The sequence below is a fragment of the Etheostoma spectabile genome, chromosome 18, assembly GCF_008692095.1.
Source record: "Etheostoma spectabile isolate EspeVRDwgs_2016 chromosome 18, UIUC_Espe_1.0, whole genome shotgun sequence".
NCBI lineage: Eukaryota > Metazoa > Chordata > Actinopteri > Perciformes > Percidae > Etheostoma > Etheostoma spectabile.
This window is the reverse complement of record NC_045750.1, coordinates 26,455,257-26,466,795: the sequence shown is the minus strand read 5'-3', so window position 1 is coordinate 26,466,795 and position 11,539 is coordinate 26,455,257. Positions and strand designations below refer to the sequence as shown.

Genomic DNA, 11,539 nt, shown 5'->3' with positions numbered 1-11,539 from the left:
AAACAGGTGGAAACAGGTAGCAACAGGTAGCCTGCCTCTGTCTGAAGGTTAAACATCTTCCCACCAGCCAGGAAGTGAATGTGTTAAACAAATCTGAAGATGGCACACCGTGCATAATAATACAAAATGTATGACTAACCCGCATATAAAAGAAATCATAATACTATTTCTTACACTATTGAAATTATATGGAAAATCAAATAGTGATGCTTCCTTAATTAATGTGAGTGGAACGTTTGTCTCGGCCATGCAGGACTAGCAGCATTGTGTAAATAGCTTGCAGGCTAAACAGGATGTATGCTAGTAGAAGACCTGACGTAGCTGTAATGTTGCAGATGTTCAGTGAGTACACCACTGCAGTCACCACGTTTCCACGTGTCACAATGCTTTTATGCAACAGTTGTGCTATGCTGTTATTGGGAAATCGTTGCACCGTTAAAGGAACAAACAATGTTGCAGCTCGCCTCCACCCCGTATATTTCTTATCACATGTTGCTAAGCAGCAGTGAAGAAAACTAGTTGCCTGTTGTTGATCCAGTGTGTAGAAGACAAATATTCGGAATCATGTTTTAATGAGATCCAAAGACAGGCGGCACTGTGGCTCTGTGGTGGCGAATCCCAGCATGCAGCACTGCTGAGTACCTGTTGTTACCTGTTGTCTCTGGTTTCGTCCCAACAAAAACATGTATGCTAGGTTAGTGCTCCCCTCCTCCAACCAAAAAAACACAGGGAAAAAGAATTGAAGTTTGTATAGGGCGACTGCCCACTGCTGCAGTGCATGATGGGTTAAATGCAGAGGACACTAAAGAAATGACAATAAAGGCACCTTTAACCTTAAAATAAGAGGACAAAAATATGATATGGTCACTTTGTTTCCTTCCCATTTTCTCCCACAGGCCCACCTCCATTCATATTTCTGCTACACTGCTGGTCTAAAGTAAAAGTTGTGGTTTTAAATGGTTTCTTGGCCCGGAGAAGAGACTTACTGAAGGCTCTGATTCTGTAGATTACAGCATCCAGGTGAAAAGTTAAACCACTGGCGGGAGCAAACACCAGATTTTCAGGGGGGGGGTTACGTTTACACACTTGGCAAGAAAATGAATAATGGCCCAATCCCAAAGTGAGCCCTGAGGACTAAGGACTCCCAGACTTAATTGATCTCAGGTGCTGAGTGTGTGTGTGTGTGTGTGTGTGAGGCCACATGGGCTCAGAGAGGTAAATATGGGTTTGGGACAGCACCTCACCAGATCATGTTACCTTGGCGACATTTAATAACAAAGACGTTGCTGACACTTGCCGGTTTGGGTATTTTCATTTTAAGATTGTTGCTTTCCACACGGCGAGGCCAGGAGACGGCGGTCTGACTCCCCGTTTATCCAAGCTCTTGTTCTACCAGCTGGACTACGGGTCGCTCCGGGGTCGGGTGGCGTACTGTTGTTTACCGTTATAATTTCCGGATTTCCCTATGGTCTCCATGGTAAACGTCATCGTTTTGAACTATGGGTAATTCCCTTTGGTGGAGTCTGCATTGATGCAGACTCAGGGAAAGGGCTTGATGAGTGTGTACTCCCCCCCACACCCCCTTTGAAATTTGACATTAGGACGACCCTAAGACCTTACGAATTTTGCGAGAACGTGTCCCAGAGTCTGTGAGTCTATGAGTTTAGGATTGGGCCAACGTATCTCTCAAAATGTCAAACTATTCCTTGAAAGAAAAGAAAACAATGTCAAAGTCAAAAAGATTAGGCAGAGTAAAGTCCCAACTGTTAATCAAAGTCAGAAAACCGGTACCTTTAAGGAACTCGTTGGAGACAACGCACACCGTCTTCCTGCTGCTCCAGATGGCGTCTCTGATGTTGGAAAGGTGATCCCCGCCTGGCAGGAAGTCTCTGGCCTCGAAGCAGCAGTGGAAGATGTTCTCCTCTGAAAACTCCGTATCCAGCTTCTTCAACAAAGCAGCCTCTACCCACCCGTGGTCACTGCTGCTGAAGCAGAAGAAGGCATCGTACTGCACGTCGTCCACAGGAGGTGTCGGTTTTGGTCCTTCGACAACCCTGCTGACGATCTTTCTGTAGAAGATGAATATGCGTCCTCGGAGACGGGCGTAAGCAACCCCGCCGAGGGTGGCGGTGATGATGAGGAGAGTGGAGAAGATAAAGAGAGCAAATTTCAGATCTTGGACGACCGTTTCGTCGTCTTCCTCACACGGTTCGATTATTGCAAAGTAATCCAGCAGAGGAAGATTCTGGAGGGCTGCTGGAAACTCACATGTGTACTCCGTCACGGGGCTCAGGAAGCTCACGTTGGTCTCGTTCAGCCACGTCAGGAAGTTCTCCAGATGGCAGTCGCAGTGGAACCGATTGGCAGCCAGGCTGAGGACGCTGAGAGACCGAAAAATCCCAGGGTCTGGGGAGGCCAAAAAGTTGTTTGAGAGGTCGAGGCTTTGCAGGCTGGCTGGAAGGAGATCCGGCTGCAGATAGGTTAAAGCATTCGAGGAGAGGTCCATCTCTATGATCGAGCCTAGGCCGCGGAAAATCCCTTGTGGGAAAGTCGCAAGGGAGTTGAAGCTTAAATTCAGACCGAGCAGATTCTCTAGAGGATCAAACAGGTCCAGGCAATGCCCCTGCCCCCAAAGCATGTTTAGTGAACTGTCATGGAGATCCAGCACTTGCAAGCTATTATTATAAGGTACTGTCACTTCCTGACGGCACCACTTGACGATGTTGCCACCATAAAACAAATTTAGGAGACGACTGAATTGAGTTAACATCCAATAAACATCATTTAAATTTGATAATCTGTTGTCTGAAATGTCCACATGGATACTGCTCTTGCCCAATTCATTGATTCGGCATAGAGAATTCAACTTATTGTCCTTTAAAAGAAGAATATCCAAGTTTGGTAATGGGGCGGGGTTACCCAGATTTCGCAGTGAATTTCCTGTCAGATATAACGCTCGCAATTTTGGAAGACCACTGAATGCTTTGTACCCCAATGCACCAATATGGTTGTTAGACAAATCCAACACCCGCAGATCTGTCAGGTTGGTGAATGTGTACGAATGTATTTCTCCTAAGAGGTTGAATGACAGGTTGAGCATTCGTAAATGTCCTTGAAGTCCATTGAAGGCATTTCTGTTAATCTGATTGATTTTGTTAAGTGAAATGTCAATAATTATTGCATCCTTTAGAGGACTTAAAAAAGCTTTCTTCAAAGCAAATATTTTGCATCTAGATAGATCAAAAATTTCAACTGAACTGTTCATGAGACCTTGGAATGTGCTTTCATCTGGATCGGGGAGGTTTTCATGTGAAAAGCCTTTGCCCATGTGGCCAGAGAATATAAGATGAGCAATGGGAGTACCATCTATGGCTTTAAAGAATTGTCTTGACATGTCCACGTCAAACCCATTGATGGATAAGTCAAGGATATTAAAGGCCATCCCTCTGAAAGGGTTCCCGCTTCTTTCCCAGCCAAAATCTCTACTCTCCCTGAAGTAATTGGATTGCAAGTTCAGGAGTGTGAAGTATTTCCCCCGGAAACCAACAAGATCTTCTTCACATAAGCTTTCGATCTGATTCAGTTTGAGGTTCAGCTGTGTGAACTTTGTGAGTTTTGAAAAGAACAATCCTGGCCGGAGTCTCACTATGTTATTAGCAAAGAGATTCAGCGTTTCTAAGGACAAAAGTGGCTCCAGAAAGCTTTCTGCTAGTATGGAGTCTGTCAAATTGCAATAATCCAAAAACAGGTGTTGTAAATTGAACAGTCCTGCAAAAGCCCTTGGCTCCATGTGAAGGCCAGGATTAGAGCCTAGGACCAACCGGGTCAGTTTTCTCTGCCTGAGGAACGCGTTGTTCCTGATGACCAGCTGCAGCTTCTGGTTTCCAAGATCTAGCTGCTGCAGCTGGTCATAGCTTCTGAGGGAGCTGCTGTTGATCTCGCTGATGTAGTTCATCTCCAGGAAGAGGTGGGTGATGTTGGGAGGCAGAGCAGGAACCCAGTGGTGGTGCTGGTAGGCGCAGTTAGCCACAAGGTTGTACAAGGTGCATGATGGGTAGCATGTTGGTACCTGCAGGTAGGAAAGTTACATTATTTTAAGATATATGCTTATTAGCTTTCTGGCTAACAGTTGGATGAAAAGATTGATACCACTCTCGAAGTCTGTATTGTAAATATTAGGGGTGGGGGGAAAATCAATATAGCATAATATTGCAATATTTTCCGTGGAAATACTGTATCGATACACAGAGGCCAAGAATATATGTCATCTTATATTATAAAAATTGCACATTAGTGTTTAACTTTTTGGCTAATTTTTTTTAATTATTACATTTATTGAAAAAAATTGAAGTGGAAGGAAATGAACAAACAAAATAATGAATCTTTTTTATAACAGATGTTGACAAAATCTTTCTATGGGGACCTAATTTGAAGTTGAAAAAAAGGTAATAACTTGCAATATATGACAGAATATCGCAATATTTTCACAATCGCAATATTATTTGAACATGGAGCTAGTTAGCTTAATTTACTATAAAGACTCAAAAACAGCACTGATTATGTTTTTTTAATCCATTCAAAACATGTTAATTATTGAGCTTGACTCTTTATTTATTGTCAGGCAGGAATATGAATCAGACTAGAATTTAGTTTTTTTTTTAAATTCATTTCTGGTTACTGTCTTCTAACTATTCTTTTACTAAACAAAGTACAACTAATCGTGGGTGATTTTAGACTCTTTTTAGGGGGTTCAAGCCCCTTCAATTTCATCTCAACCCCCTAAAAATAATATATATATTTTTTTAAATCATTTTTAGTGCTTCAAGTTAGAGGTTGCAAATATATCTGTTAGCTCCGAGTCAGGGTTTGAACCTGTGCCAGTGTGTCCTAACCCCAGACCCGGCCTGATGTAGCGGCTGACAGAGTAACAGGAACTGTGGAATGAGGAACTTCATAATCTCCAAATTTGGTCTAGTCGGACCACTCTGACACACTTTTATGTACCAGAGGAAATCCCTTGATTTGGCCTGGTTGAAGAAGAAAAAACACAATTGACAATTCAAAATATATCAAAATTATAATGGAAAGTATGTGCAATTATGCATTTTTCAGCGGGTATATGGAAATCCTGGCTAAAGCTAAACTAGACCACACTACTGGCTGAGCCCCCCTAAAGGTCTGATCCTAGAATCGCAATGTTGTACACATACCTGTAGGTATAAGCCAATGAAAACCACCTGAAGAGCCGGTGTCCACATCCTGTCCTCGTCCTGACAGGATGTCCAAAGGAAAATCCAAAATTAGTAAAAGGATGAGATGTTGTTACACAGGATCAGCAGGTCAAATATGAGCAAGGACAGATATAGGTGTGGGCATATAGTATGTAGGTATAGGACAGTTACAGTAAGGTGACCAGATTTTCAGACAAAATCCGGGGACATTTTCAGCTCAGAAGCGTATTTACCTCCAAAACAAGTAATGTTTTTACTTTTGTAAAGCTTAAAACGGGGACACTAGACCGAGAGCTGTTCTTATTAGGGGAGCCCCCCCCCCCCCCCCCCAAAGTCTGATCCTAAACCCACCCTGCTGCTACTTCATACTCCACTCCACTACACCTCAGAGGGGAATGTTTCAAGAATAGAAAGTCCTAATATTTCAAGATAAAAATCCTAATACTTCAAGATGAAAGTCCTAATATTTTAAATAGAAAGTCCTAATAGTTAATATTTCAAGATAGAAAGTCCTATAGTCCTAATATTTCAAGATAGAAAAGTCTTAAATTTCAAGATAGAAAGTTCAATATTCAAATGTTGTAATGTTTACTGAACACATTTATCTGACAGCTTTTGCTTTATTGCTCAAGGCTTGTTTCTGAACAGCTCATTGAGAATCAGATACAACAAAAAAATACTGAGGACAATATTTTCTTTGACATTGATATAAACGAGATCGCCAGTCGGCAGAAACAAGCTACAGTGTAAGTTAATAGGATAATTGTCCAGCTTGTATTTACGTTATAAAGTGCTTGTTGGTGCTAACAGACTAGATTAATATTCTAAGTGTCTGACAACATTATGGAAAGGATTTCTAAGGAGGTCAACCTTTCTGTAAAGATTAAATCCTTTTAAACATAAAAGTCCGCGAAATAGCGTTCGCTAAACCCACCAGACTCCATGTAAATAATCAGTGATTTGCATCGTAACACACGGCTTTCTAAAACCCCTCTGAGCACCGCTGGCTTCTGTCTGGAGCCTGCGTGGGCAGGGTGTGCGACCATCGGCTACGTTTTGGCATTATTTCTTTCTTTCATTCCAATTTCGGGTCTGTCAGTCACAGTGAAAAGCGGGGACATTTCCGGGGACAGATCCAGCCGGGGACAGGTCGCCAAAATCGGGGACTGTCCCCGGAAACCGGGGACGTCTGGTCACCCTAAGTTACAGGTACAGGTAAGGTGCAGGTAAGGTAGGCTACTGTATGTAGGAAACAGGGGAACCCTGTCAGATCGGCTGCTTTGGCAGGTTCACTGAGTACCATTCACGAGTGATATGAGCTTTTATAATAAAGCTCCATTTGAGTAGATGACATGTTTGCCTTGAGCTAATAACTGGAATGTGTCACTGCGATGAATATGACTGCGCCCCCCCTCCCGCCGTATGGTCCAGATTTCTAACTTCATAAACGACATTTTCTTCTGAGTACCACCGTGAAATCATATATAGCATATAACAAATTCATCTTTATGTCTACTGAACCTCGACGCTTTTCCATAAATTATCATTAGTGATCATCGAGCTGTAGCCATAAGTGTTCCAGTAAGCTTGGAGTTTATTAAAAAAAAAGACGGAGTGACACGACATATTTACTGGTATTACAACTACTCGAGTACTTTCCATGTGTGAGTCCGTCCCACGTGCTCCCGGCCACAGCTGTCCTGTAGAACTTGGAGGTGTGGAAGTCGTACCTGTGCCGGTGTTGAAGAGGAAAGCTTCTCCCGGGTCGCTCCTGCAGCCTGCGGCTCCTCTCAGCTCTGAGACCCGCCAACATGCCTCCGGCTAGCCCGCAGCTAGCCTAGTTAGGGCTAGGCCTACTATTGATTTTCTGTCAATCACACACAACTGGAACATGTCGCAATTTCCCAAATGACCAAATATCCACTTCCTATTTTGAAAACGTTGCACACGTTCTCGCCCCAGTGGTTGCAGTAGATCCACATATTATGGGATGCTTCATCCAGGGCTGCCAACTTTTCCCCAAACCTTGGAGTGAGATTTGGGGGGGCCAACCCATATTTTGCCACGTACAAAGCAATTTCTTTGGCTCTTTCAGCATCATTGTACTTCAGGGTTTAAAGTGGGATTTGTTATAGCCTATGTAGGGGGATGGGGCTCTCCCTAGGGGGGTCTGGGGGGTATGTTCCCCCAGGAAAACAATTTGAAAAATAAACCATTAAATGGCACTTTCTGGAGAGTTTTGTGCAAAACAAATGGAGAAATCAAGTCTTGCATGATATGTGCACAACTGTAGGGTTAAGAGCCTTTGTGTTGTTGTAGTATCAACAGGTATTAGGGCATTCAGCATTTACATTATATACATAAATAACTTCTTATGATATAAGAACTGACCCAGACAATGTGCCAAACATATTGAACCACATGAAGAGACAGTAGCATATGTCAGCAACAGCTGAGAAGATTTGGGTCTGTGGGGAACAGGTCCAGGGGTCCCTGGTGTAGCGTTAATACAAAATAATAATCAATAATCAAATAAATCAATAATATACGGTCTATGTATTTCCCCAGTAAGATGCTGATTACAGATTGGGATTAGGTTATGGTGTATGTAATATACAGTGGGGGGAAAAGTATTCAGGTCCTTTACTTAAGTAAAAGTAGGATGCTAACACACTTTAAAAAATACTCTGTTACAAATAAAAGCCCTGCATTCAAATGTTTCTTGGGTAAAAGTATGTTAGTATCGTCAAGAAAATGTACTCAAAGTATTAAAAGTAAAAGTACTCAGTGTTTTAGAAAACAGTAAATCCAATCAACTATCCAATCAACTATATGTGTCTAATTTCAGCTGGACTTGTTGGGTAGTTATATTGTTGGGTAGTTTAATTTGTAATAAAACACAAATTGTAAAGTACTACTAACTAGTATTACTAACTATGTATTTTTTTACCGAATGCAGTGGAGTTAAAAGGACAATTCTTCTCTCTCAAATGTAGTGGAGTAGAAGTGGAAAGTGGCATGAAAAGAAAAGACTCAAGTTATTGATTCTCCAGAATGAAGGAAGAGTACGGAAATGAGAATAACTTAAAAACTGAAAACAGAAATCTGTATAATAATCTTTAAAAGTGATAACAGTACGTAGCGGAGCTTGGAGTGCCCAAGAGGAGATCTTGAAATCTTAAGCTTTAAAGGGTTAAATGGAGTAAAATGTTATACATATTTATATACAGTATATGTACAGTATATATATCCAAAAGTACAAGAGATAAAACAAGTTTATTTATTTCATACTTTGCAACTTATTAACATGAAAACATGCATTTTGCTCCACACATTTTTGTATTTAAGTACAGTCCTTGAGTAATCTAAAGAATGACAACAGCACTGTCGGTGGGTCCACATTTTTGAACAAATCTAAGAAAATCTAGAAATTGGAGAGAAAAAGGGAAATGGGACATGTAACTCCTGTTTCTCCCCGGCTGAGCTGTAAGTCCCTTCTCTCTCCACAGGGGGGGGGCAGTCAGCATCAGAGACAGTGGTGGAACAAGTATTCAGCTTCTTTACTTAAGTAAAAGTACTAATACCACACTATGAAAATACTCAAGTAAAAGTCCTGCATTGAAAATGTTACTTAAACAAAAATATGTAAGTACCATCAGGAAAATGTATTTAAAGTATTTAAAGTAAAAGTACTCAATGCAGAAAAATCCTCCCATTTTAGAAACTGGAAACAGATCTGTCAATCAACTAAGTGTTTAATCGGTTAATCATTTCAGCTGGCCTTGTGCGCCGTTATGTTGTTGGGAAATTTAATTTATAATAAAACGTCGTGTTTTTCAATACAATATATTAAGTGGCACGAAAAGAAAAGGATTGAGTACAAATGCCTCAAAGATGTAGTTAAGTACTTAAGTAAATGTACTCCACCACTGCTGAGAGCTATCAAAAGAAAAACAGATATGTCCTTCACTCACATTTTTCTAATTTAACAATGTTCCAGCACTCTGCCATGTTTAATTACATTGCATGTGGTGTATGGGAGTGGAAACAGAACCAGTCCTAAGGCAGTGAATATTCATTCTTTCAGACACAACCTGTCCAAAAATGTCTCTGTGGTTTCCGAGGCTGCTGTACATTCACATGTCGTCCTTTATGTCTTTTATTTTTCTTTTCTTTTTCTTTTACGCGTCACTTGTCAGCTGCTGTAGACCGTGAGCTTCGCCCTCCGGAGCTTTGAGCCCTTCTGCGCTCTCCTTCTTCCCTCTGCCCAGCCGGAGGATGCGATGAGCCAGAAACACCACCAACACCACCACAAACACGGTGCACACGATTATCCCCACGAGACCCCCCACTGTCACCACTGACGGATGCCGTGTAGGCTCTGGGTACGGCGCGGCTGATCCTGTGGGCATGTTCGGAGTCGTGCCCGCGCCGGAGACCCCCGCCCCCCCATCACCCTCGCTGCTTTTTACGCACCGGAACTCTTCAACTAGTTTATATCCCGCAGAGCACGTGCACACATAGCTGCCGAATGTGTTTTTACAACCCTGATCACAATAGGAAGAAGAGCATTCATCGATGTCTATACAAACCATCTGCACCCCCCTTTCATCTGCTATGTAACCGTCCGGGCAGAAGCACATGAACTGGTCGTTCGGGTCGCACTCGGCGGCGCATTCCTCCTTCCCACAGTGGAGCTTACACTTATCCGGTGACTTTGAGTCCTCTTTGTATCCCTCATAACAAGAGCACGTGTAGCCACCAGGGCTGTTTGTGCACAGGTGCTCACACGGAGCGGACGCGCACTCGTCCACGTCAACGCACAGGCCGTCCTTCCTCTTGTATCCGTCCTTGCACACGCACTGGAACCCTCCGGGGACGTTGACGCACTTGAAGTTCTCCCCTGTACACAGGCGCTTGTCCCTGCAATCGGGGAAGTCTGTACAGGACCTGCCGTCCCGCGCCAGCTTAAAGCCGTGGTCACACATGCACGCGTAGGAGTCTCCTTTCTTGTAGCAGGCGTGCGCGCAGCGCAGGGACAGACACGGATCCTCTGCGCTCGCTTCGCAGGTGACTTTATTCGCAGGGTTGATTATTTGGCCCGGCGGGCAGTAGCAGGAGGGCACATTGTTGGGGGGCACTGCGCATTTGTACTCACACCCGCCTTGGAGGATCTCGCAGCTCCAGGGCGCCTGCAGCCACTGCTCCGAGGAGCAGACGTATTTAGTCTTAGCCGGCATCCGGACAGCGGTGCTCCCAGGCGGCAAAGACAGTACATCCTCACCCACAAACCCCATGGGGGTCCTGTATGTGACGGTCTCGCCCTCTGCAACCGTTAGTCCTTTACACGAGTCACTAAAGCTGTACTCGCACAGAAACCCGTCCGCGCGCTCCTCGCATGGCTGCTGGGTCCATTTCAAGTCGTCCTCTTGGGAAACTGAGACGCAGCGATGGGAAGAACAGCTGCTGTCAAAACTCGGCGCCCAGTTGAACCAGTCACTTCCGCTGTCTTTGGTCACCCACTGGAAGCCTTTGAGCACGGCAGCGGCGTCCGGGCAGCCGCTCGGTAGATGTAACCCGATCCAGAAGCGGCCCGTCCAGTTCCCCAGCAGGATATGAAGAATATCATGGGATACCGTCGACCGCACCGTCATCAAGTGGCCGCCCTGATCTCCGCACTGGATCTGCGCGGCTGAGAAGTCACTGGGTTCTTGGAATACAGTGAAACACTGGGTCCCGATGCAGAATTCGCTAGTCGGCTCTATCCCCCCAGCTCTGCCCACCAGGACAGTCAACACAAAAACAACGAGTCCCGTTACATCCTTCATGTTTGAACCGCGGCTGTGTCCGTTTAAGTCCTCGCGCATTGCGCCAGTCTGTTGGCTTGTTTGTGTGAGAAAATGTTTTGCCGGCATTTATAACCCCCCAACTCCATGTCAGTGCCCCGGCAGAGGAAGGAAGTCGATCTTTATCACCCCGCCGCGCTGCTCGATGTCCCCTTCACTTTCTTCTCGCCATGGCGGACCACATCCCCAATTACGCACGGCTTTTACGCACGCAGCCTACGCAGCGAAGCCGCGCGCACGCAAGGGGGGCATCTACCCAACGCCCCCTACTTGCAGTAGCCCCTCCCAACTCTACTCTTCCCCTAAAGGGAAGGCGTCCAGTCTCGTGGTCAGACTTTACAGCTAGTTGTCCTTGATGTTAAAATGACGAGGGTTGGGGGGGACATCATTTTTCCAACACATTTTTTTTAACTTGTTTAAGATATTTCCTGAAAATGAAATTTATCATATCTCAAAACAAAG

The 11,539-nt window shown here is 44.1% G+C and overlaps 2 protein-coding genes across 2 annotated transcripts in view; both read right to left on the bottom strand.

The window, feature by feature from the left end:
* The window catches only part of tlr5b (toll-like receptor 5b), a 10,081-nt gene extending 2,878 nt beyond the window's left edge, over positions 1-7,203 (bottom strand). The window contains exons 1-3 of the mRNA XM_032543511.1: positions 6,962-7,203; positions 5,211-5,270; positions 1,792-4,069 (exon numbers count right to left, since the gene is read on the bottom strand). Of these exons, the coding sequence (XP_032399402.1) occupies positions 1,792-4,069; positions 5,211-5,258 (2,326 nt within the window). The 5' untranslated portion in view covers positions 5,259-5,270; positions 6,962-7,203. The remainder of the gene's footprint in view (positions 1-1,791; positions 4,070-5,210; positions 5,271-6,961) is intronic.
* A 2,030-nt stretch (positions 7,204-9,233) lies between these two features.
* On the bottom strand, positions 9,234-11,226 carry thbd (thrombomodulin). Its single transcript, XM_032543419.1, has one exon. The coding sequence runs from the start codon at positions 11,144-11,146 to the stop codon at positions 9,413-9,415; it is 1,734 nt and encodes a 577-aa protein (XP_032399310.1). The 5' UTR covers positions 11,147-11,226; the 3' UTR covers positions 9,234-9,412.
* Positions 11,227-11,539: the final 313 nt, after the last annotated feature.